Source organism: Mustelus asterias, chromosome 11 (assembly GCF_964213995.1).
Source record: "Mustelus asterias chromosome 11, sMusAst1.hap1.1, whole genome shotgun sequence".
NCBI classification, from domain to species: Eukaryota; Metazoa; Chordata; class Chondrichthyes; order Carcharhiniformes; family Triakidae; genus Mustelus; species Mustelus asterias.
The window spans coordinates 101,444,757-101,472,290 of NC_135811.1; the positions used below are offsets into that span (position 1 = coordinate 101,444,757).

Below are 27,534 nucleotides of genomic sequence, written 5' to 3' on the forward strand. Positions count from 1 at the left end.
GAGTTTCTCAGCTGAACCTGATCTTGTTCTTCCTCGACATTCATGCGTGCAATTTCGACACGACTTACTGACTAGTGATCTGTAGCAATTGCATTTTCACCTCCCTTGCTCGGGGTGGGGTGGGGGGGGGGGGGGGGGGGGGGGTTGCTGAATGCAGTTGCCACACCTGTCAGAACATTCCAACCGAGATCAACTAATTCAGACTGGGAATTGCAACAGCAGTTGCTAATCTGCCTTTCCACCACTGGCAGTTCAGGAAATCCTCCACTTTATGTTTGATCAACATTTCTCCAGTGTATTTGACCTGCTGAGGGAGCTGAGTAAAAACAGACAGCAGCCTCGAATGAGAAAATTTGGTGAAAGCTTTCTCTAATCCCAGAGGCAGCCAAGCTCAATATTTAAGATCATTTCATGAACCCTGACTTTTTGTATTTGCATGGTGACAGTCTTGTATTCCAAACAAGATCATGGAATGGTAGAGTATTTGCTTACGACAATATCAATCCCAGTTTGGGGGTCGGGTGGAGTGGGTAGTGGAGAGCATAGTGTTAGAATGTTGATGTCTGAGAAAACTCTACATTGATACAGAAACAGTGTTTGTTCTTGAATTAATATGTAAGCCTGCATTAATATCTAAACCCGCATTAATATCTAAGCCCATTTCTAAGTGAAAGTTTGTTTAGGCCAAATTGGATACCAGTCGCAGTGAATTACTTTAAGGATGATTGTACTTAGCTGTACCTGGACCGAAAGCAATTTATTTAACATGCTTAACAAACATAACAGCCACAGTTGGTAAACACAGCAGCTTTAGCCAGCTATCAAATGAGCGAATGTGAACGGTGAAAACCGACCACAGAGAGCCAAGTTGTGTATTTCATGGTTCCCTTAATACCATTGGAGATAGTTATATTGGCGATGCAGTAGTTTAATGCTGTGACCACTGGTGCCAAGGGCAAACTGTCACTTAGGTTTTATCTTACTCAGCTGAATGCCGTTAATGAGACAGCAATATTTCAGGTAACGAGTAACAAGTACTCGTTCAAGTGTAAGGGTCACATTGCTGCAGTATGCACAAGGAGGTAGAATGGAGCTGTCCTGGGTATTCTATGCACTCTCTGGGAGGCAGCTACACATTATTTGAAGCTCTGCAGACAAATGTGTTGTGGAACTGAGATGTGTTCATTCCCCAGGTTCAACTCCTGGCCTATGTTGTTCTAGCCAATTTCAGTCGAGACAGAGAGTACCATAGTAGTCTGAAGTACTTGTCGGCTAAGACTAAGGGCTAAAAAATGGCAGATTTGGGCAATCTCTGGATGGAGATTGAACATGACTTTTACTGAAAATATCACCCACACTTACTGTGCAGGCTGCTTACCAAAATATGGCCTACTTTGTTTAGGTATAGAGGACTGTTACTGCAACTGGAGTCATACACCAGTGTCATAAACTTTAAAGCAAAATAGGACAATAAACTTCCCAAGGTCACTGACTGTGACTGGTATCCAATTTGGCCTCGAGCTTTAATTGAGAAATGGACTTGGATATTAATACAAGTTGTACCACTTCTTAATCTGGGTCGGTGAGAAACCAACTCTTTTTACCTTTAATGTTTTAGAATTGGCCACAGATTATTCTGATCTGTATTTTTGATCCAACATTGGGCGACACTGTGGCACAGTGGGTAGCACTGCTGCCTCATAGCGCCAGGGACCCAGGTTCGATTTCCAGCTTGGGTCATGGTCTGTGTGGAGTTTGCACATTCTCCGCACATCTGCGAGGGTTTCCTCCGGGTGCTCCGGTTTCCAACCACACTCCAAAGATGTGCGGGTTAGGTGGATTGGCCATGCTAAATTGCCCCTTAGTGTCTGGGGGACTAGCTAGGATAAATGCATGGGGTTATGGGGATAGGGCTGGGTGGGATTGTGGCCGGTGCAGACTCGATGGGCCAAATGGCCTCCTGCACTGTAGGATTCTATGAGTTTCACCCCTTCCAAAAATGTAATCCATATCATTTGTTGAAAAGGATGCAATTCGCTATTACTTTCACATAAGGTGAAAGGGAATATCTGCAGAAAACACTGTGGCCTTGTGCTCTTGCTACCCTCTGTAAACCTGAGGTCATCCAAAATTCTGTGTCTGTGTCCCAAGTTGCACCAATTACCCATCAACCCTGTTTTCATTGACATATACTGTCAACGCTTAAACATGCCAACATTTATTTGGCCTCGTGCAGTAATGGCCACCCAATCATAGTATTTAGAGCTTACCTGATGTCTGTACAGCCATACAAATTCTAATGGGTTGGAAACATGACTTTGAACATTACAGCAGTAATTTAAAATGATAAGGAAGCACCACACAGATGGACACTAACACCATACTATTTAACACTTAGTTTTAATGCATAGTTGTGAGAAAAAGGCTTCTGACTTGTAAACTTTTTAACTGTTGCATTGCTAAAACAGTTGAATTGAATTTTTCTAAGTAAATACCATTGCAAAAGAATGTCCAATGGGATTGGTATGGCACTGAATCTTTGAACACTCAGTGCCACAATGAAAATAAGTACAGGTTCAACTAGCTTGGTAACTAATCTGAAATTAGTTAATTGGAGGCTTAGGGTGTTTCTGAAAGTGAATATTAAATGGTTGATTAGTGCTGGATGCATCTCAAGCTGATAGCAGGGGTACTGGTAACCTCTGAGAAGTCCTGTGAACTCCCCTTATGGCTGTAAAGAATGCAGGATAGGTGACTGAAGAGGAAAAAAATTGCAGAAGAGGAAGGGAGGGGGATTAAAAATGTGGTGGGTCAGGCATAGGATTTTTTTGTCTCTGGTTTCAGAGTTATTCTTGCTTGCGCTTGACACTGATATGCCATGTTCTCCTTTGGACTTGACTATTCTAACACACTTCTTGCTGACCTCCCACAGTCTACCCTCTAATCCTGAGATTGACCAAAACTCTATGCTGCCCATATCCTAAATTGCACCAGATCCCATTCTTTGACCTACACTGACTCCCGGTTAAACATGTGAAGATTTATTATTTGGTTTCAGATATTTAGAATGGCTGCTCAAAGCGTGGTATTAAGATCTTGCTTGGTGTCCATGCAACCATGTCACAGCATGTCTGTGCTTTTCTGGAGGGGAAGAATTCAGAATAACACTTTATGGAAAAAGACAGGGAATGAAAAGCAGAATCTTCTATGGGCGAGCAGTTCTGGTACAGTGTCTTATTCTGCCTGGTTTGGTGTTAGTTGAGGACATAGGAGGTGGTTTTCTGAATGATTATTTGTAAACTGGATAATGACTACGTGGTTACACTTAAAGCTTTTGTAAATTTCAGGCTTGTATAATCCAGAAAAGGGTAATCTTTCACATTTCCCATTGTGTCTGTAGACACAAGTGCCTGTGCGTGTACCAGTTGTCATCATGACACATTTTCAGAAGGGCGGTTGTCAGCGTAATTCTATTGATTACTTTTACATTGTATTTGTGATAGATTGATAGCCATATTTATATGTTGATTCAATAAGTTAAAATTGCAGTAATTAAATAATTTGCTGCACTACCAACAGTGCAAGGAAATGTATAGTTCAGTTTGGTTGGAAGATGAGGGGGATAATTGTACACTTTTGCTGGCCCCTGAGAATTACTATTTTATTGCATTTTTTAATGTGACTCCAGCTGCGGTTGACTCTTAAATCCCATCTGAAATGGCCTAGCAAGCCACTCAGTTCAGGGGCAATTATGGATGGGCAATAAATGCTGGCCCAGCCAGTAGCGCCCACATCCCATGAATGAGTTGAAACCTATTATAAGAGGAGTTTACGCCCACAAGGAATGTTCAGAGTCATTTTATAAATACAACTACAGTCAGCAAAAATAATTTTTCACCCCCATCGTAATGGGCCAAATTCAAACCCATCAACTGGAAAGAAAGTGAAGTGTCTTCACCTTCTGAACCACACAGGTCTCTTTTTGCTTATGTGGACATATGGGGTAGGGCAGTTCATTTCGAGGACCTGAACTCAAAATGACCTAAACTGTGGGAATTAAGGAAGGGTCTTGCTCTCACGTTTTGACTAATGTATGATTGGGGGAACGTTCTTTCCAATTCCTAGTAATGCAAGTATGTTACAAAATTTAGCACATACAGAAATTGCTGGAGTAGAATGATGCTTTGAGGGTGAATATGGAATCATTTGAAGTGTTGAAGGAGATTTATGTTATTTATTGTACTTTAAGTCCATGGGCTGTGCTTTTCACAGAGCCTTCATTTACAAATATTACTGAGTTTGCTGTTTAAATTTATAACCCAATCTTCACATTGGTTCTTGCTTTCAGTTATCTCTGATTTTTGATTTCATATCACTATTTTGCTGAAGGCAGGAATACTGTTGACTGAGAGGTTTTGAGGGCACCTATAGCCCCAGCAATGTCACTTGACTGGAATCCACCAATTTGGCACTGACCAAGAAAAAACCTGATCAGATACATCTTAGAATCCCTACAGTGCAGAAGAGGCCATTCAGCCCATCGAGTCCACACTGACTCTCTGACAGAGCACTCTATCCAGGCCCCCTCCCCTGCCTTAACCCACAACCCCACACATTTATCATGGCTAATCAATCTTTGGACACTAAAGAGCAATTTAGCATGGCCAATCCACCTAACCTGCACACGTTTGGACTGAGCACCTGGAGGAAACCTACACGGGCACATGGAGAATGTGCAAACGCCACACAGTTACCCAAGGCTGGAATTCAGCCCGGGTCTCTGGAACTGAGAGGCAGCAGTGTGAATCATGATATGTATGGTACACTTACCTGTAGGCATTTGGTAGCTGAAGTAGGAGTACTTTCCCTTTTTTCAAATTTTCTCTCCTTATTTTCAATACTTAAGGATTGATTCTTGTTCTGGATGCTTGGAATGTATTACAGAGCAGAAATATTAAAGGAATAACATTGATAACGAATAAGCTTGGAGGAATTTAAAGATGTGCAGGTTAGGTGGATTGCCCATGATAAATGTGTGGGGTTGTGGGGATAGAACAGAGGGAAGGGCCTAGGTGGGATGCGCTTTTGGAGAGTCAGTGCAGACTCAGTGGGCCTCGATTGTCTGTCTGTCTATATTGCAAGCTATTATTTTGAAATATGTTGCCTGTGTGTGTGTTTCAGATAACATAGGATCACTGGCTTTTCTTGACCCAGTTCTCTTCCCCTAACTCCAAGATGTTGATTCTTGCTGGGTGCAGTTGTACAGTGTCATACACACACTGATGGCAGGGTTCTGTTGATATGCTGCGTGCTTTGATGAGTTGTAGTGATGTATAGAATGATTTCACAAACAGCAAAATAACTTTTTCCTGATAGAGGAATATAACCTTTTCCCTGATCTATTTTTTTCTCTTGTTCTCTCATACAATTTAGTAAAATCCTGTGATTTTTTTTCCCCACCCCTTTAAAAACATTATGCAACAATAGATTATTCGATTATTATGGAGTAGTTTAGTTTTGTTCCTTGGTCTTGAGGATAATTTTTATTCTGGCTGGATTCTGACCTGTATGAATGGATCAACAATTTGAGATAATTAATCCTCTTTGGTTGTAAGACTGCAAAGCTATGGCAGTTGCATAAGCCAGTTTTATAATACCAGCTTAAACAAGGGAACAAGAAACTAGTATTGTTCTATTGTAGTTCATTTATTCCAACCTGCCAAATAAATGTGAGAGAAATTCTGAACATTTTATATAATAATTTTTATGTATTAGCATATTCACGATAACTCAAAAGGAAACACCCTCTATAGTAGACCCATTGCAAAGATCCCAAATTTGATTCACAATCTTTAGAGCTGACCTTGTAACAATAAATCGGCATATGCAAACAACTCAGTAGTTGCAATATTATAAAAACAGATAAACCCTTCATTATAACACACATTTCATTGTGCTTTGTAATGTTCATCAAGGATACTTTATAATAAAAAAATAATTATTTGTCACTAAGCTACTCTGTGGTTTTGTTGCAAAATGTTGTGGGGCCATGTGCAATGACATCCATATAACCTATTTTAAGTATGTGGGAGAAACTGCTACTTAGACAATGTGGTTTCCTGGCACTTGTCTTGATGATGGTGTGCAGCTTTGCAATACCGTGGATTAATATTGTAATATTATACACGAAAAATGCCAGCCTGCGTTGGTTTGATGTGTTTGTTGCCAATTGACTGCAGATAATTTGGAGAGCAGCACTACACCTAACCATATGCCCAATCACTCAAAGTACTTCTAGTATTTAGTGCAGTTGGGTGTGCAATCCTAGGACCTTCTAAACAATGTGTTTGGTGTGGTGAGGTATAGCTTCATGGCAGTAATTCCCCATCAGTTAAATTATGGATTTGTTGTTAGGATGCATAGATTGGAGACACAGTTATTCTCAGGCACGTTCTTGTGACCGGCAATGGAATGACATGGCAGATTGCTCTGATTTTGGACTGAGCGTGCATGGTGACTGTATAAAAAAAAAGATTGTGAAATGCTGGTGTGTAGTACAGATGATCCAACACGTTTCTAGCAAAAGCGATGCTGTGTATATATAAAACATGGCAGACACCCAGGGCTAGAATTGCTGTGCTGTACTTTCCTGTACGTTAGCTGCTTGAATCAAAGACTCAAAATTTGATGCAGGAGTCCAAAAGTAGACATTTACTGTTGGAATCCTGATTGTAACAACAGCATGATGTCTTGCTTACTGATTTTGTATTCAGGTTTTCGTTGAAGACCTATTAGTTGATTTGACCTGGTGGTCAAATTTCAACCAAAAAGGCCCAGCTAATACCATGCTCAGATCTGATCTGTTGTGCCTGATATGGTGGATTAATATGTGTGACATTTTACAAGGGGCTGAGTGTTAAATCAATTGATTTTTGAGTGCTGGATCTGACAGTAGGGAGCATCTGATTTTATTGTTTGATGCCTGCTTTGACCTCTGATTCCTGGATGCTCTATTTTCACTTTATTTTGCCCATCTATAATTTTTCATTTGGTGTAGGATAAATAATGGCTAGAGTAGTGGAATCAGGTGAAAATTACACTGCAGTCAGATTTTGCAGTTATTATGAAAGAACTATCAACTTGAAAATCCTATAATTGACTGAAGAACATAAGAATTAGGAGCAGGAGTAGGCAATTCAGCCACTCGAGCCTGCTCTGCCATTAAATATGACCATGGTTGCTCTCATCCCGGCCTCAACTCCACTTTCTTACCCGTTCTTCATAACCCTTCAACCCATTACTAACTAAAAATCTTGTCTATCTCCTCCTTGTCTCAGCATTCATGACCCTTTGAGCGAAGTAGTTTCCCTTCATCTCTCTTTTAAATCTGCTACCCCTTATCCTAAAACTGCGACCTCTTATTCTAGATTGTCCCACAAGAGATATCATCCATCTATGTCTGCTTTGACAATACATTTTATCATATATACCTCAATTCTTTTAAACTTGAGGCCTAAACTGCTCAATTTCTATTCGTAAGACAAACCCTTCATTTCTGGAATTAATCTAGTGAACCTCCTCTGAACTGCCTCTATTGCCACTGCACCTTTCCTCAAATAAGGGGACCTAAACTGTATACAATACTCTAGATGCAGTCTCACCAATGTTTTGTGTAGCTGCAGCAATACTTCCTTACTTTTATACTCTATTCCTTTAGCTTTAAATGCCAAAATTCCATTTGCTTTCCTTACCAGCTGTACCTGCATACCAGTTTTCTGCAACTCATGCACAAGGACACCCAGGTTCCGGAGCACCCCAAAGTCTCTGTCCATTTAGACAACAAGTTGTCTTTCCAGTTTACCAACCAATAGCACAAAACACACCAGCAATATAACCGGCAACAAAATGGATAAATAAAATGATAATTAATAAAAATCCAGCCGGTTGTAAAAATATTAGGTGTTGTGAAATAATGCGGGTCTGTTGTGCAGGGCCTCTAAGAATGAGATTGAAAATGCCGAAGCTCATTTTACATAGGATCCTTTCATCCACCGCCAGGAGAAATTCTGTTATCAGTGTGGGCTAGATTTGATTATGGTCCCAAAAGTGAAAGGCAATTCTATAATCACACAAACATCTGAAATTAATTCATTCACAATAAAAAATTCCATTGGCATATTAGATTTATTCTGGAAGCAGGAAGAATGTGTACCCTTAAAAACTTAAAACTTTGTGTTTGTGTAGGATCCTGTTTCATATTGCAGTAGTTTTATCTTGGTAAATTTTGTTTTACCTTGAAATGAAATGGAGATTGCTGTCTATTACCTGTGACATTCAATTAGTTAGAAGCTCTGCTTCCCGGAGTTTGTTAAAGTTAATGTGTGAACTTAACTTGGAAAATGGCTGCTTTGATCAAATAGCCGAATTACTGGTTAAGGTTCAGGTGCCACACCTCAGTGCTTCGAAGTATGCATTTCATATTGGATCATATGGATGGTAAACTATTGGGTAAACACTTGCATGGATTTCATTTTCATACAGGCAGATGGAGCACATTTTTGCTAGACGTTTAGTATCTTTCACACTGCTCTAAACCGAGTTTATAATAGCAAAGTCAGGGCCAACCTGCAAGATGATAATCATTGAATCATAGAATACTGTAGAAGTCTATGATTGTATGAGTCATAGATTCCCTACAGTACAGAAAGAGGCCTTTCAGTCCATCGAGTTTGCACCGACAACAGTCCCACCCTATCCCCGTAACCCCACATATTTACTCTGCTAGTCCCCCTGACACTAAGGGGCAATTTACCATGGCCAATCCACCTATCCAATCCATCTTTGGACAGTGGAAGGAAACCAGAGCATCTGGAGGAAACCCATGCAGACACAAGGAGAATGTGCAAACTCCATACAGTCACCCAAAGCCAGAATTGAGCCCAGATCCCTGGCGCTGAGGCAGCAATGCTAACCACAGTGCCACCATGCCGCCCAAATTTTGCATCCATTTATATTGCCAATACATGGGTTGTAATCCAGTGCAGTGTCCAATCTTGTTTTGTGCCAAAGAATTGCACAAGGAGGATGATTGATTTTGCAAAAGAAGTTACATGGTCCACATGTACACTTTCACTGTATTCTGTTGTGTGAGGAAGACATCCTTAAAAATCTAGGTTAGAGAATAAAAGTCCGGTTGGTTGGCATGTCAATAGAAAGTAAAATGTTATTGTCGCAATTCTTAGAGTCAGAGTCATTGGGTAGCTGAGGAAAAAGGAAGCGCAGGGAGGATTGCTACTGGAGGTATTTGTATGGTTTTATTTAAAAAGTGTACAAAAGTGAAATATTTCAGATGGCGAAATCTGGAATAAAAGCAGAAAATACTTGAAATACTCAACAAGCCTGGCAGTATCTGTGGAGAGAGAAACAGAATTGGAGTTTCTGGTCAATGAATTTTTATGTCATTGTCTTGAAACACTATTTCTCTCTCCACTGATGCTGCTTGTGTTAATTGCTGTAAAACTGAAAAATCACAAGATTTCAAGGGAAATTTTAATTTACTAACCCGGGGCTTGAACAATATTAATTATTTTTAAGATCTCTCTTGTACCCCTCCCAAATTTCTGTCCTTTACTCCAGGCACTGACTTATTTACATATATAGATCCACTACTGGATCTATTTATAGATCCTTCTGGTATCTTGCACATGGACAAGTCAAGGCAGTGAATGTCAGCAGATCATTTGCCCTTTGGAAGCAGAAGAGATGAATGCAGTACAATCATAGTCCAACTTAACCTTATTCTTATTCAGCATTCATACCCATAAAAGGGACAGCACAGTGGTTAGCACGCACTGCGTGCTTCATGACACTAGGGACCCAGGTTCGATTCCAGCCTTGGATGTCTGTGTGGAGTTTGCACATTCTCCCCTTATCTACGTGGGTATCCTCCGGGGGCTCCAATTTATTCTCATAGTCCAAAGGAGTGTAGGTTAGGTGGATTGGCCATGCTGAATTGCCCCTTACTGTTCAGAGATGTCCAGATTAAGGAGATTTGTGGAGCAAATGCAAGAGGTTATGAGGGTAAGGCGGGGGGTGGGCCCGATACTCCGTTGGTGCAGATTCGATGGGATGAATGGCCTCCTTCTGCACTGTAGGGATTCTATGAATAGTCACAGGATAGCACAGTCAAGAGTGGCTGATCTTGTTTTCATTCTGCTAGCTGAAAGGATACGAGCCAAATGTAGTGCAATAGTTGACGTTAGCTACATTGCCTTATTAAACCTGGGACCTCCTGTTTCTGTGCTTCGTTTCACACAGCAGACTCATTGTCAAGTGAACCATGAAGGAGAGCAAAATGCTGATTTATTTTTTTCATAGAATCATAGGACAGCAGAGGAGTAGTGAGCATGTACTGGCTCTTTCAAAGAGCAATGCAGTTCATCTCACTCCCTCTCTTTCCTCCCCCCGCCACACCCCCCAATCCCTGTAATTTCTTTCTCTCTCAAGAATTTATCTCAATCCCTTTGAAAGGTTACTATTGAAATGGTATCCACTGCCCAATGCAGTGTGTTCCAAACCCTATCAACTTGAGGTAAAACCTTTTTTTATACAAGTCACTTCTGGTTCTTTTGCCAGTCACTTTAAATCTGTGCTGTCTGGTGTTGACCTTTAAAACATTGGAAACTATTTCTCTTTATTTAGTCTATCTTCATGATTTTAAACACCACTATCAAATCTCCTTCCTCTTAACCTTGTTTGTTTTTAAGAAACACGATCCAGTTTGTCTCAAGTCTAGCCATGTAGCTGTAATCTTTCATCTGTGGAACCACTGTAGAGATTTCTTCTAAACCTTATCAAAATCTTCGCGGCCTTCCTAAAGTGTACAGTTCTTTACTTAATTGTAATCAACTCTTTAGAACTCTACATCTGAACATCACACAAAAACGCAGTGAATCATTTTCCATTATAGTAGATTGTGTCCCACAAGGATTTGTGTTGGGGCCTCAACCATTCTCCCAATTAATGACTTAAATGAAGGAATGGAAAGCCACATATCTATAACATAAAAGATAATTGGCAATGTAATTCATGTAGATAGAAGCATAAAATTACAAATAAGTAATAGATTAAATGAATGACAAATGGATTTCAACGTGGGAAAATGTGTGGTCATCTACTTGGACATAAATGAGATAGAAGAGTATTTTCTGAATTGAGTAAAAGCTAAAAACAGTTCAGTCTAAAGATACTTGGGAGTCCAGGTACAAAGATCATTGAAATGTTATGGTACAGAAAATAATCCAAAAAATTAATGGAATGCTATCTAGAGGACTGGAAGAAAATAGGGTAGAAGTCATGCTTTGCAGCTACGTAAGGCTCTGTTTAGATCACTCAGAATATGTGACCAATTCTGGGCACAACTTCTTATGATATATTGGCTTTGAAGGAATAGATTTGCCAGAATTACACCTGACCCCTCAAAAGTTAAATTATGAGAGATTAAACAAACTAGGGTTGTATTCCCTGGAATTAGAAAACTAAGGAATGGTTTGATAGATGTTTCCAAGATTTCAAGGGGGATAGAGAAGATAGAGGGGAACCATATCTTCTGGTGGGAGAGTCTAAGATTGTGGATCATAGTTCAAAAATTAAAGCCTGACCTTTTAAGAATGAAATTAGGAAACACATTGGGTGATAGAAATTTGGATCTTTGGCAATTGTTAATTTTAAGGGACTAATATTTATTATCCAAAGGTATCGGGACAAAATCATGTATATGGAGTTAGGTCACAAATCAGCCATGATTTCATTGACTGGTGGAACAAGCTGGAGGGGCTAAATGGCCTTCTGTTCCTATGCTGTCTGAGGAAATTAGTTCAAAATAAAGCACACTGCAACTGTTGGGAGAAAGAAAACAGTGATCTATAAGTTTTTTCTGGAAAGAATCAGACTTAAGACATTTTGAGAAAAAACGGATCCCTACTGAGATGTTAATATTTTGGATGAATATTAAACCAAAAGCAGCAGATACCTGGAAAACTGAATTTGAATTTTGGACCTATTAAGCCCTGGACATTTCTTGACTGTGATCGTGATCATAGAGCAGAATTCCCCCTCTTGATCACATCATTCTTTTCAATTTGTTATTGTTAGCCCACAAGGAGTCAAATTTATTCAGCATCGGCATGTTTTTAAGTGCTAGGATGATGGTTTTGTGTGATTATGTTGTACATTAGCACAGTGAATCAGTATGTCTGTACATGAGCTATTGATATCCAGACACACAGAATTGGCCCCGGTTGGCATGTGTATGGTGTGATGGCAGCACAATTAATTGCCAGTGATTTGTAAGAACTAACTATAATATCTTGGAGAAATTGGCCATTTATCAGTATTTGGATTTGAATAAAACAGAGGAGTAGGAAGAGGATGGTGTGCTCAGCCATGTTAAAGGCTGCAGATCAAATGTGCAGGGCTAGGTCACCACAGCCAGAGTTACATGATATGACATTTGTCACATAGGATCTCATTAAATCAGCCATTCTTTCTGTGTACCTGGTGACATGCTCATCGATCTATAGCATTGATGAGTTTGATCCTTTTCAGTCCGAACATTACAGTTTGTGCTAGTTCCAATACAGCTTACTTCATAATGACTGGGGACACTCCAGCCTGTGGGCTTGTATTGTAATGGCCTAACCAGAGCAACTAATTCACAAAGCTATGGTAATGAGCATGGGACCTTTTAGTTTGGCCAGTTGAACGCCAGACTTATTTCTGTTCTGCACTCCCAAGAACAATTTTATAAAATTGACAGTATAACAGTTCACGAGTAATTAACATTTCTTGCCTTTATCCCAGAACTATAATCTATTAATCCAGTCCCTAAAGAGGCTTTGCTGACACTTTGTTGAGGAGTTTTTCATTTTGTTACATTCATATTGTATCCCTTTCATTCATTTGCCATTTTTAAACTGAAAATTTTTCATTTTGTTTCAGTCTCTAAATAATATTGCCTACCAATTTGGAGGTGGGAAATTCATCATCATATGTCACCTTTTTTGCCTCTTTTCCCGGACCCAATTGGTCACTCGTTTTATATCAAGTTACGTATATTCTTGCAACATCAGATTTCAGACCCTTCTAAATAAATACCAGAGAATTCTACCAGACAAATTCATGCCATCTTGAATGCTTCAGAGGTTACAGTTCCTCTATTTAGCACTGTTAGCTTTGCACTTGAGGGCCCTACACTCGAGTAAGATACCTGTAAAGGAAGCAGATTTTGAGACGTCATAGGTAAAGTAAACAAAGTTACTAAATGCCCATTAGCAAAAGTCAGTATTTGTACAGACCTGGGTTTGCATTCCAGACACACCATTATATCTGCAGATTCTAACCATCGTGAGTGCAATTAAACTTTGGTGGTGGACCTTAATGACTTTGATTTATAGTTTGTAATGAAGCTGTTGGTAATCTGTAGGTGGTTCTCGTAATTTCATAGGATCTCATGTCACATTGTAAATGGATAAATAGACAATGTTGTCAATAAGTGTTTGAAATGCTTGTGCAGCATACAGATCAAATGGCTGTTCCTAAGGTGATAGAATGGCATTGGGGAAGTGAGATGGTCTGTCTCTTGGGTTCAGCAAACTGCTGCAGTCGGGACTGTCTTTCATTCCAGCTATTTCCTGTGCTGTCTGCAGACAAACTAGCTCGTTTGCAGACAAACTCCACTGAGGATTCCAGCATTCCAGTCCCAGCTTCAGACATGCGTCTTTTTAAGGTTAGCAAATGCTGCTTCGACCGTAGCCCTAAATCTAAATGTAATTAATTTCCTCCACCACTCTTGCCCTCCCCTACCATATAAAAAAAATAGTTTGACAGTTAAAAGTTTCGTGCCACTTCTGTAAGGTGCCTGATGTTGACATGTTCTAACATTGGTGAGGTTGAATCCTAGCCCAGGGCACTAAATGTGGAAAGAGTAAAAGGCTGAGTGTAATTCCATAACTCAGCGTCTAACAAGACGCTGCACTTTCAGTTCTGTAGAATGAGGAAATCAGTAAGGTGTGTAAACATAAGCTCCAACCAGTTTCAGCTTGGAGGGTGTGATGTTTGTTGAAGACATGATTTAGCTTGTTGGTGAGGGAGGTACAAGAAAACATTTATTGCAGAGCAACACTAAAAGTGCTGAAGGAGCAACTTTCCATTGTTGATGTCTTGCTGAAAAGAATTGCAAATTTAAAAAGACAGTATGGAAAGAAGTATATTTACAAGCCTGTTCATTGAATTACCTGAGATACTGAATGCTTAATATTTTATAGCAAAAGTCCATTCAGTCCATTGACACCCAGCTCTTTTTCTATTCCCCCACCCTTTCTCCATACCTTTTTTTCTTTTCAAAGGAAATCCTTGTAGCTTTTAAAATATATTAAGGATTGTGCTTCTGCCTCCATTTTTGTAGAACATTCCACATCTTGAGCCTAATGTAACTGTCTCCTCTTGCATTCTTTTGAGGAATGTTTAAAATATTTTGCCCTCGAGTCACAAACCCATTAAGCAGCGGAAATGGTTGTTCCAATTTACTGTATCAAATTCTCATAATTTTGAACATTTCTCTAGAACTCCTTTTAATGGATTATTTTGACTATTAGTTCCTTCCCCTTGCTCAGTGTTCTGCAAGCATTGTAGAATACAGATATAGTACCAAAGAACTTTCAAAACATCTTTCAAAAACCAAAATAATCAAGTATGCAGTTGATCCCAGCACTCTGCTGTATTACGGTAGTTAGTAACTGCTGGACAATGGGAAAAGTCTGTCCAAGATTCTAAAAGAATACTTCGAAAGTAAAAAAAATTAACTAACAGCAGAGGCCCAATAGCTTGAGTAATGAAGGCAGCAAGGTGAAGATTAGATTCTGTTCAGATATTACAGTCAAGATTATGCAATGTTCTGTACCTGTAGAGGATTTACTGAGTGACTTGCTGATTTGCAGCTGGATCAGGAATCCTGATTCTTTGTGCCTTCTTAACTGACGGATGTTTGTTTAACATTCCAAAAGAAATCCCACTAAGATAAAAAGTCATTCACATTGATCATGGCTGATCTATAATTTGTCCCAGCTTGTGATCCCAATGAATTAAGTACTTAATATTTTTGACAACTTATCTCTGGTGTCTCCACATTGTATGTCAGTTTAGCTCATATTAATCAGCAGAAAATTTTATTTGTATTTGCTAATTTAATCTCTGTTTTAGCTGTAACATTGCAAATAATTAATTGTAACGACTTAACTAAGTTGCTTAAATGCAGTTGAGATAAGATCAGCCTTGAAATTGTGACCCTGATTGTTATCTGGAGAAATCTGCAATTATTACAATTGACAATTAGACTAATTTTTATACTCGGGCAGATAGATTTTTAAATTTTAAAATGATGTCTTTTGTGATGGTGCTTGTCTTATGCCATCTTCAAAGTGATTCAAATTTTGAAAATTGTCTGGATGATGGTGTTGCTGGCAAGACTAGAACTTATGCTTAACTCTCATTACCTAGAGAAGGTGATGGTGCAGTTTGAGTGTCTAAAGCGATTCCCACACTGCTAAGTATGGAGTTGACTCAGGGGTGATGAAGAAACAGTGGGCTATGTCCAAGTTGGGATGGTTTGTGATTTGGGGAGAACATGGTGAATCTTATCCTATCAGGTGGTGGAAATCCTAGATTTTGAAGGTAAACCTAAGGCAGCCTTGACATTGCTGCAGTGCATTTTAGAATCATAAAATCCTATAGTGCAGATGGAGGCCATTCGGCCCATTGAATCTGCACCGACCACAATCCCACCCAGGCCCTATTCCCATAACCCCATGCATTTACCCTAAGGGGCAATTTAGCATGGTCAATCCACCTGACCCGCACATCTTTGGACTACCTCCATTCTGTAGGTAGTAACACCTTAGCCATGGTATGCCAGTGCTGGAGGGGTGGATTGTGAGACTGGTGGATTAACTGCCAATTGAACAAATTGCTATGTCCTGAATTTTGTCATTTAGTTGTGCCGAATTTTATTCATGTTTTATCTTTTCCTTTTATTTACCTGTCTTTCCATTAAAGGAGTATTTAACTGCATTACACCATGTTTTTGACACAGCTCAGACAACCTCAAACTTTCCCTATATTTAAACAAATTCTGTCAGCTCAGATTTCAGTTTGTAAGAAATGAGCTTTGCATGTAAACTATAATTTGAGGTTGTGGTTTGTGTAGATTGAGTTAGGTGCTTAATTTGACTGTACAAAATCGTGTTTGAATCAGGAACAGCTTGCACAAAAGGAATATGTGGTAACAGACCTGTGTTTCAGAATTGGCTGGAAGAATTTTTTTACATGAATATACAGAAAATCCAGGGTGATTATTCTAGTACTTCCCCAGGATTAAATGTTAGTAATTCAACTATTATTTATATTTGAGGATGAGTTTTAGGCTGCGTTTTATCACGTGCTTTTCATTTCCTGTTTTGTTTCTACTGTTAGTGCTGCACGGTGTTATAATATTAGTCTTGTGCAGTAATCAGGGTCTGATTGGAATTCACCTGCAATATTTAATATAACTTTTTAATTAGCATGAATTTGTACCAAACTAGTTAAATATTCTGCTTTTAAATGCCCCTGGAGTTTTGATACTACTTAGCTTCAACTATTACAGACAGGAGGGAAGGGGGGTTTAATATAAACTGCACTGATTTCTCCTCTCAGCACCCATCTGTAAACATAAAGGTCTTTTGATTTGCTTTTCTCTTTATAAGCACTGACATATTTCGCAACCCTTTGGTTTTGATGTGATCCAACTTCTATTAATAATCCCAAATCAAATGTGAGATAGGATGAACTCAAAGGGTTTATTTGCACACACTCATGTGGGAAATGGGTCGCAACGTTGCCTCCTTTTCATTTAGATTGTAAAAGAAGGATAGAGAAAAGAAAGATTTGCAACCATCAGCCATTTTAAAAGTCTTTGTTCAGTTTTTAATTTTTGAAAAATATACAGTAAGAGGTCTTATAGCCCCTTCACACTACTAAGAATATCAGACTGTCTTTGTGAATGTTTGTAACTATTTGACCAACCTGATACCATAATAAAGTCTAGTCCTATCTTTGCTGACCATCCTTGCAGTAGTCAATTTAGTTGAAAAAAGAAATAAGAACCTGGCCATTCTCTTCTTCCTAAACTGGACAATGAACCCAAATGCAATACCCTCCTGCTGCCCCAGATTAAGATCATGTAATTTTTGCCTGTGAGGTTTAACAACTAGCCTGATGAACTGGTTGAACTTTGGGGAGCACAAATCTTCAGTTTTGTGTTATTTTATATAGTTTTCCGGAAGGCTTCGTTGCCTCTTTGTACTACCGAATGGATTGCAGACATGGCAAATGAGATAGTGCACATGTCATCAAAGGCAACAACCACATGTGGAATTGTTTAATTATGTTCTCCACAATCAAAACACCATCACCAACAAACGTAACTAGTCATCAGTTCAATCAGGTTTCGTATTACTGATGACGATTGGTCTTGTCCCAATATCATAGATAATCCCCATCCAAAGTATGAAAGTAGTGAATGCTTAAATCCCCCATTTTGTTACTCATTCTAGATGTGGAATATGTACCATGGTATAAATATTTTTTTAAAAATACTGCAGCAATTAAAACTCTTTGAATTTTTAGAAGCATTCTAAAAGTAATAATTTAACTATCAGAAATACTGCCAGTAATGTAACCATTTTGAACTATGTAGAATTTGTCATTCAATTGCTAAATTTGTTTTTAAGTATCTGGTTGTCCAGTGGGAGTGGACATTCTTTCATTGCCCAGACAAATGATAATTCATAAGTTTAAAAACAATAATGCACACCAGTGAATTATTGCTTAGTGATTTGTTAAGCTTGCCCTACCGAAAAGTTTTCAAGCAGCATGTTAACCCTGCATGACTAAAATAATTGAAAAGCCAAGAATAACTGCATCAGTAATGATTGAACATGACTGCAAAACCTCTGCTAGTTTCCCCCAAAAAATGCCTTTCGCACATCTCCTAAAGGATGTATCCAGACAGCTAAAGTAAATCACTGTAGTTTCTCATTGTTGATCTTGATGCTGTTTAGGGTAAGCTTGAAATTCTATTGAAGCAGCAGCTGTCAACATATTGGCCGGATTCCAGACAAGCTGATGAAAAGGCTGTTCCATGGCATCTTGTTTAAATTCCTGCTGTACAAATATCTGTGGAGATGATGATTTTATGGGTGTTTCACACTTGTGAAAGAACATTGGTTAAGGTCATTGTCACCCAAAAACAACTAATCCCGCACAGTGGGTTCATTTAACCAGCAGCTTGTGAGGGGATAAAGACTGGCTGAAATCATGAAGACGTGGCTGGCGGAGGGGAAGTTTAAAACTGATGCAGTTTTCTGGCTAGTCCCTGTTCAGCTTAAAGGTTGGATATTCTCTAATCGGCGGTTGCTTAAGCTATTGAAATATTAGAGAGCAGATCCAGTAATTGGGAAAATGGTCTTCCTGCGAATTTTAAAAACATGACATATAATGAATGAGTCAGTTCGTAGGTTCAAGTCCCATTCCAGAGATTTAGCAATTATCTTGGCTGACAGTTGCGTGCAGTACTTGTGAGTGTTATACTGTTGGATGTACCATTACTTCTGCAGTGACTGGTTGGAGTTCATTCTTCCTCTGAATCGTAAGCATGTTGATATTTTATCTTTTTATCAGCGGGTAATTAAGAAGGCAAATGGAATTTTGTCCTTCATTGCTAGAGGGATGGAGTTTAAAAACAGGGAGGTTATGTTGCAGCTGTATAAGGTGCTGGTGAGGCCACACCTGAAGTACTGTGTACAGTTTTAGTCTCCTTACTTGAGAAAGGATATACTGGCATTGGAGGGGGTGCAGAGGAGATTCACTAGGTTGATTCCGGAGTTGAGAGGGTTGGCTTATGAGAAAAGACTGAGTATACTAGGGCGATACTCATTGGAATTCAGAAGAATGAGGGGAGATCTTATAGAAACATATAAGATTATGAAGAGAATAGATAAGATAGAAACAGAGAAGTTGTTTCCACTGATGGGTGAAACTAGACTAGGGGATATGGCCTCAAAATGAGGGGAGCAGATTTAGGATTGAATTGCGGAGGAACTTCTTCACACAAAGGGTTGTGAATCTGTGGAATTCCCTGCCCAGTGAAACAGTTGAGGCTACCTCATTGAATGTTTTTAAGGCAAGGATAGATACATTTTTGAACAGTAAAGGAATTAAGGGTTATGGTGAGCAGGTGGGTGAGTGGAGCTGAGTCCACAAAAAGATCAGCCATGATCTTATTGAATGGCGGAGCAGGCTCGAGGGGCCAGATGGCTTACTCCTGCACCTAGTTCTTATGTTCTTTTTGCGAGATTAAGATGGGAGAAATTCAGGAGGCATTTCTTAACTACTACCTGAAACATGTTTGCTCCTGTCTGATTTAATGTATATACTTAAGAGGCAAGAGTTTTGGTTTGTACCAATGTCTGTGAAACAAAATTTATTATTTCAAATTGGATTTTCATAGTGTTGTACTAGGCCTGGTTTACAGCTGCCTGGCAAACTAGAAAATTAATCAAGGCCTTAATGTCCAAGCTGTGGAATATTCAGTGTAGTTACCACTTCAGATGTAGTTGCTTCTGCCTCTGTTCGTATGGTTTGGTCATAAACAGTTCCCTCATTCGGTTAAAAATTTCTTATGAAGGTGGGTGGCTGGCCTGAAACTGAAACCCAGGTTATGCACTTATCCATGTGAAATCTGAATTGATTGACAAGTTTAACAGTGCAAGAAATAACACACTTAATTACTTGTGAGCAGTTTCTGTCAATCACCTTTCACAGCAACATTTATTGCTCATCTCTAATTGCCCTTTTGAAGTTGGTGGTGAGCTGGCTTCTTGAACCACTGCAGTCTGTGTGGTTGTAGGTACACCTATAGTGCTGTTAGCAAGGAAGATCTAGTATTTTGACTTAGCGGCAGTAAAGAAACAGCAGTACATTTCCAAGTCAGGATGATGTGTGACTTGGAGGGGAATCTGATGGTATTTCCATGAGCCTGTTTCAAGTGGGTATGGGAGGTGTTGTCAAAGAAACCTTGGCAAGTTACTGTAGTACATCTTGTAGGTAGTACAGATGTGCTGGTGTGCTTCAAGCTTCATTATGAGATTTGAGCACTGTTGCAGTGTAAATAGAATGCTGCATTGTTACGAGTCTTTTTGACATAAAAGCTTCCATGGCCATACTTCGAAGAAGAGCAGAAAAACCTGCTGATATCCTGGCCAAAGTTCCTTGTTTCACCATCAGGGGCAAAGCAGATTAGTTGATTATTTTTCTCATTTCCTGTTTGAGTCTCTTATGCGCAAGTTAGCTGCTATATTTGTGTACAAAGCAGCAATGTCATACTTGCAAAAATAATTAATTGACTGTGAAGCACCATCTGATATACTGCGGAAATTGTATACATTTCAATTCTTCAATGAAGTTATAGATTTAGCTGGAGATGATCTCTCTGTGACTTATTCATTAGAGTACTTCAGAGTCATTGCTTTGGTTCCAGTCCAACAGGTTTATTTGGTAGCACGAGCTTTCGGAGCACTACTCCTTCATCAGGTGCTGCCAAATAAGCCTGTTGGACTTTAACCTGGTGTTGTGAGACTTCTTACTGTGCCCACCCCAATCCAGCACCAGCATCTCCACATCATTGCTTTCGTTATCAGTGGAAAACCATCTTATTGCTTATATAGGGAATGCTACTTCCCAGATTACTTCATTGGTATATTTGTTTGAGTTCATACTAAGTGTGGGAATGTTTGTGGCATTAATTCTTTGTACTGAGCATGCTAAAAAGTATCTGGAAGTACCTAAAGTGGAACTCTTAATACACTGCCCTATTTGCATTATTTGATATGTGGTCTGGGAAATTATAGGGCTAGGGATTTAGGGGAAGGGGTGGTGCAGAAGTATTATCACTAGATTAGTAATCCAGGAATCCAGTCTCTGGGGGCTCGGGTTCGAATCCCACTATGGTAGATGATGGAATTTGAATTCAATAAAAATCTGGAATTGAAGGTCTAATAATGACCATGAAACCATTGTTGTTTGTTGTAAAAATCCATCTTGTTCACTCATGTCCTTTACGAAACCTGACCTACATGTGACTCCAGATCCATAGTCTTGTGGTTGACTCTTAAATGTCCTTTGAAATGAGGATATTTAAGCGACTCAGTTCAAGGGGAATAAGGGATAGGCAACAAATTCTGGGCTTGCCAGCAATGCCTACATTCATCGAAGCGTTAAACCTAACAAAAACACGTGTATGTGAATGGATTTTGTGTCAGTAGGGAAAAGAATTATACAAAAAGGCGACACAGATGGATATTTTGGATTGGAGTTGAGGGTCAGAAAAGTGGATGATTGGTTCCTTGTTGTCAGCTGGGATTTTCTTTGCAGTGGGCAATGCAAATTTAGGACACATACATACAAAGTATGATTCTTCTACTCTCCTGTACAGATATGTCTCAATGCCAACATCAGGAGATGATGCTGCGGCACTCCACCTGTCTGAAATTTTCATTTTATTATCCAAGCCTTTGTGAGAGAATTTCCCAGTTAGTTTCAAATTAGGTGAGTTCTGTATGAAGAGCCCATCTAACATAGGGACAAGAGATATTTCAACCACAACCCCAGTTGCACAACAAAGACATAATGAATGATGTTTATGTAATGGGCTACTCTAAGAAAGAAATGCTGAGGTTTTTTTGGGATAAGTTTGTGAGTCGCCTCAGGCCCAGGTAAGTTTTCAATTGTGGTGGTGCAAGAAATGGAACCTTGAGGGAGTACGGCTGCTTACAGGTGGAGGAAGATCCTTCAGGTAGAGGACTTGTGTTTCTTTCAAGTGCACATGAAGAGGGCAACAAGAAACCATGTCATTCTTTTCGCTGGTCATATTGCTCAGTAAAATTGAAAATGGGAGGCTGCTGCGAGCAAGCGAAAGAAGTGCATGACTGCGAGGTATGGAGAAATGAGAATAGGGCCAGCCCTTAGGCAGATCACGTTGAAACCTTGGCCAGTGCATAGCTGCATTCCTTAAATTATTCAAGCTCTCCCAGAAATATTCTGTGCAACACTACATCATTGGAAAATGTGTTATAGCCCTCGAGAGTGCAACATCAGGATGATTCTATAACACTGGAATCTTAAATTGGGAAAAGATTGAGGAAAACAAATTTGCCTGAATTGGAAAAAGGCTAATGTAGTTATGAAGGTGATTGATAAACACTCATCCAAACAATTGTTTGTATTCAGAAAGGGATCATAAAATAGGGGTCATAATTCAGAAATGAAGTGCAAAGGCATTGTGCAAAACAGTTCCATCTCTGGCTAACCCCTGCTGCAGGGATTGGATACTGCAATTGTGTCCATTTTCCTGGATGACCCGGTGAGTTCCTACTCCTGATTTCTATCTTGTGACCCTGCTAGAAAGTGCATTATGTGAGTGTTGAGTGAGGATAATAGAAGTGTATGGGTCATACCCCCACAGTTGAATGTTTGCAATTGCGCGCTACCTTGCTTAATGTCTGTGAATGAAATGCAGGGAGACTGTTCGTCATCTCTGGATCAATACCCGAGTATAATAAATCAGTACTTTCTGGAGAAATGTTGAGGGGATGGGAATTTTGAAATACTAATCGATAATGATGTAGAATAATCTGTGCCCTGATTGTGCAGTATTTACATATTTTTCAGGTTTATGAATGACCCAGAACACTGTGTGAAATACAATAGAGACTGAGCCAGCAGGCAGTGGGAAAAGATGCCAATACCTCCGCCACCCCCACCTGCTGCACCCCCTCCACCCCCAACCTTTGGTCAGGTAAGAAGAAAGGCATGCGAGCACGGTCTGTGACAGTTTGGGCAGTTATCATTTTGGTTAAAAATTAGCACATACTGTTATGGTCTTTCAGATACTGTCTATATTATTGCATCAGTTGGACAAACATGAAATATATGTGTGTTGCATATCAATACAGGACTGCATAAACAAAAGTGTGCCAAGAAGCCCTTGCTACACCTGAACATTTTGATCCGAGAACATTGTAAAAATCCTTATACAGATGGTCTTCACTTGTAATTTGCTAAGAGCTTTGTAGCAATTTTTCTTTAAGTGCATCTTTATGATTAATTTTAATCTTTTTCATCAGGCAAATACAGTTACACCCAAATTGACCAGAGATGACCAGCGTAATCGAGGAGCACTCTTAAATGATATCACAAAGGGAGCCAAACTTCGAAAAGTGACCAATGCAAATGATAGAAGTGCCCCGATTCTTGAAAGTAAGTGACAAATGTAAAAGAGCAGTGATGTTGTTAGAATTTCAGTAAACTATAATGGTGAGTTTGTGACAATGTTGTCCAATGTTCACTTAAATTTTAAAAACCCCAACCAGTTCAATTACAAATATTGTCTTTTCAAACTTGAAACCAGTTTAAAAGAGGCACTTTGAGTTATCTAAAGTTACGGCGAAGTGCAGGTTATCTCTGCTTAGTTTTGAAGGCAGTTTGAAATGATGAATCTGAAGCACCAGACAAGAAATGTATTGCACAACACTAAAGTTTATTGGCTTAGTTCAGTTTTTTTTCTTGAATGCAAATTGACTAAATGAGTTTCTGACAGTGGGTCGGCTAAGTACGTTGCTTTAAATTACTTGCTGACTTGCGTCTGGACTGAATTTTCACCACTTGTGCTACATCAGATGCTTTGGCATCACTGAAGTCCATCAGAAGGCTAATTACCATTGTGTAAATTTAATATTTTTCTTATTTGCAGATGCTAAAGGAGGAGGGGGTGGTGGCGGTGGTGGTGGAGGTGGAGGATTTGGTGCAGGACCTGTTTCTGGAGGACCAGTTCCCTCGATGGGTGGTTTGTTTCAGGGTGGAGTTCCTAAGCTTCGTCCAGTAGGACACAGAGACAATTCAGGTACTTCAACTGGGTAATTGTTGGAATGTGGGCCGTAATATTCTTTTAAGATTATTTATTTTGTTTAGTGTATGCGTCATCACAGACCCAAGCAATAGCTTTGAAAGTGGCTAGATGGATTTCTTTAAGCCCGCCTTCAAGTTGAGTCAGCAGACACTCCTCAGCAATGTGAGTCATTGTTTAGATTACACCATAGCTGCACACTTGATGGTCTTAGCTACCCCACTGATGTTGGGGGCTGCACAGAGGCTGTGGCTAGTCCAGAAGCAATTCAAAAGGGTCCACTGTCGCTGTGGGAGAGTAAAGCGGAGTCGATACGCAGTGGAGTCTACATTGAGGGTGGCCTCTGGTGGATGTTTTCTCCTGCCAGTTCTCCTGCTATCAGTTCCTCAGTTATCTCGCACTGTGCTGGGTTTCGCCATATGGTGAGGTGTGAGGGAAGGCATATTGTTTGGTGAGTTGAGGAGGTCCTTGAATAAGGGCATGCTTGGGTTGGAGAGACCTTTTCCTGTAGCTTACTTGTGCAGTTACCCTCCTGATGTAATGGGAGAAGATGTTGCTTAGCACTGGGAGTCGGAGAGGTGGGTCTGTCAAAGAGCATCTGTGATGATGCACATTGTTGAATTGAGTTGCCCATGATGGGTTTTACGCAAGCAGATTGATAGACTGGTGTGCAATATTCTGGAGTTGAGTACATAATGGCAAGACTAGAAGTGCTCAGGGTTTTGACATGTGATTCCCATGAGTTTACGGTTCATTAACTGAGGAGGTTAATGCAGGCTTTAATTTTTTCTAATCTATTTGTTCAGGGGGAAATCATTGGCTAGCATTTATTGCCCATCCCCAACTGCCCTTGTGAAGATTGTGATGGGCCACTTTCTTGAACCACTGCGGTCTGTGTTGTGTAGGTACACCCATAGTGCTGTTAGGGAGTGAGTTATAGGATTTTAACCCAGCGACAGTGAAGGAACGGCAATATATTTCCAAGTCAGGATGGTGAGGGGCTTGGAGGGGTCTTGCAGATGATGGTGTTCCCATGCATCTGCTGCCCTTGTTCTTCTAGGTGGTAGAGGCCTTGCATTTGGAAGGTGCTGTCAGAGGAGCCTTGGTGAGTTGCTGCAGTGAATCTTGTAGATGGTACTTAATGCTACCACTGTGTGTCAGTGGTGGAGGAATTGAATATTTAAAGTGGTGAATGGGGTGCTAATCAAACAGGCTGCTTTGTCTTGAATGGTGCCAAAGCTCTTGAGTTGTTGATACTGCACTCATCCAAGCAATTGGAGAGTATTCCATCATACTCTTGACTTGTGGGCAGGATTTGGGGAGTAAGAAGTTACTTTCCACAGAATTTCCATCCTTTGACCTGCTACTTTAGCCACAGTATTTATATGGCTGGTCCAGTTCATTTTCTAGTCAATGGTAACCCCCAAGTTGTCGATAGTGTGGAGTTCAGCAATGGTAATGCCCTTGAATGTCAAGGGAGAGGATGGTTAGGTTCTGTCTTGTTGGAGATGGTCATTTCCTGGCACTTGTGTGGGACAAATGTTACTTGCCACCTATCAACCCAAACTTGCATATTCTCCCAGTCTTGCTGCATTTGGATATGGACTGCTTCAGTATCTGAGGAATTACAAATGATGCTGTATATTGTGCAATCATTTGCGAAAATCCATACCTCCGACTTACTGATGGAGGCAAGTCATGAATGATGCAGCTGAAGATGGTTGGGCCTTAGACATTACCCCGAGGAATTCCTGCAGTATTGTCCTGGGACTGAGATGGTTGACCTCCAACAATCGCAGCCATTTTCTTTTGTGCTCGGTATGACTCCAATCAATGGAGGGCTCCCCCCCTCGATTACCATTAACTTTAAGTTTTACTGGGGCTCTTTGATGCGACAGTGTCACCTCATCACTGTAGTTCAGCTCTTTTGTCCATGTTTGGGTCAAAGCTGCAATGAGGTCAGGAGCCGAGTGGTTCTGGCGGAACCCAAACTGAGCGTCAGTGAGCAAGTTATTGTTGCGCAAGTGCTGCTTGATACTGCAGCCTTGATGTGGTGTTGCCTGTATTTGTGGATTCCATTAAGGGTGGCACCTAGAAAAACAAGGTGGGGACTTTGCTTCAGTCTCTGACTATCCAGGGTGATGTTCAGTTTCAAATTAGCAGAGGCACTGTGAAGGTGGAATGTAAGAAGTTTAACAACACCAGGTTAAAGTCCAACAGGTTTATTTGGTAGCAAAAGCCACACAAGCTTTCGGAGCTCCAAGCCCCTTCTTCAGTTGAATGGGAATTCTGTTCACAAACAGGGCATATAAAGACACAGACTCAATTTACATGAATAATGGTTGGAATGCGAATACTTACAACTAATCAAGTCTTTAAGATACAAACAACGTGAGTGGAGAGAGCATCAAGACAGGCTAAAAAGATGTGTATTGTCTCCAGACAAGACAGCCAGTGAAACTCTGCAGGTCCAGGCAAGCTGTGGGGGTTACAAATAGTGTGACATGAACCCAATATCCCGGTTGAGGCCGTCCTCGTGTGTGCGGAACTTGGCTATCAGTTTCTGCTCAGCGACTCTGCGAGCCCACGGATAACCTCACGATGCTCCACTTCTCCAGCTTCCACCCTAAACACGTTAAAGAAGCCATCCCCTACGGACAAGCCCTCCGTATACACAGGATCTGCTCGGATGAGGAGGATCGCAACAGACACCTCCAGACGCTGAAAGATGCCCTCATAAGAACAGGATATAGCGCTCGACTCATTGATCAACAGTTCCAACGCGCCACAGCGAAAAACCGCACCGACCACCTCAGAAGACAAACACGGGACACAGTGGACAGAGTACCCTTCGTCGTCCAGTACTTCCCCGGAGCGGAGAAGCTACGGCATCTCCTCTGGAGCCTTCAACATGTCATTGATGAAGACGAACATCTCGCCAAGGCCATCCCCACACCCCCACTTCTTGCCTTCAAACAACAGCACAACCTCAAACAGGCCATTGTCCGCCGCAAACTACCCAGCCTTCAGGAGAACAGTGACCACGACACCACACAACCCTGCCACAGCAACCTCTGCAAGACGTGCCGGATCATCGACACAGATGCCATCATCTCACGTGAAATCACCATCCACCAGGTACACGGTACATACTCTTGCAACTCGGCCAACATTGTCTACCTGATACGCTGCAGGAAAGGATGTCCTGAGGCATGGTACATTGGGGAAACTATGCAGACGCTGCGACAATGGATGAATGAACACCGCTCGACAATCACCAGGCAAGACTGTTCTCTTCCTGTTGGGGAGCACTTCAGCGGTCACGGGCATTCGGCCTCTGATGTTCGGGTAAGCGTTCTCCAAGGCGGCCTTCACGACACACGACGGCGCAGAGTCGCTGAGCAGAAACTGATAGCCAAGTTCCGCACACACAAGGACGGCCTCAACCGGGATATTGGGTTCATGTCACACTATTTGTA

At 40.5% G+C, this 27,534-nt stretch overlaps 1 protein-coding gene across 4 annotated transcripts in view; it reads left to right on the plus strand.

Annotated features, from left to right (window-relative positions):
* wipf2b (WAS/WASL interacting protein family, member 2b) overlaps nucleotides 1-27,534 on the plus strand; it is a 50,634-nt gene that overhangs the window by 3,746 nt on the left and 19,354 nt on the right. For all 4 annotated transcript variants that reach the window (XM_078224097.1, XM_078224098.1, XM_078224100.1 and 1 more), the window contains exons 2-4: nucleotides 22,822-22,948; nucleotides 23,277-23,409; nucleotides 23,903-24,052. In XM_078224097.1, coding sequence (XP_078080223.1) covers nucleotides 22,889-22,948; nucleotides 23,277-23,409; nucleotides 23,903-24,052 — 343 coding nt within the window. In that variant the 5' untranslated portion in view covers nucleotides 22,822-22,888. The remainder of the gene's footprint in view (nucleotides 1-22,821; nucleotides 22,949-23,276; nucleotides 23,410-23,902; nucleotides 24,053-27,534) is intronic.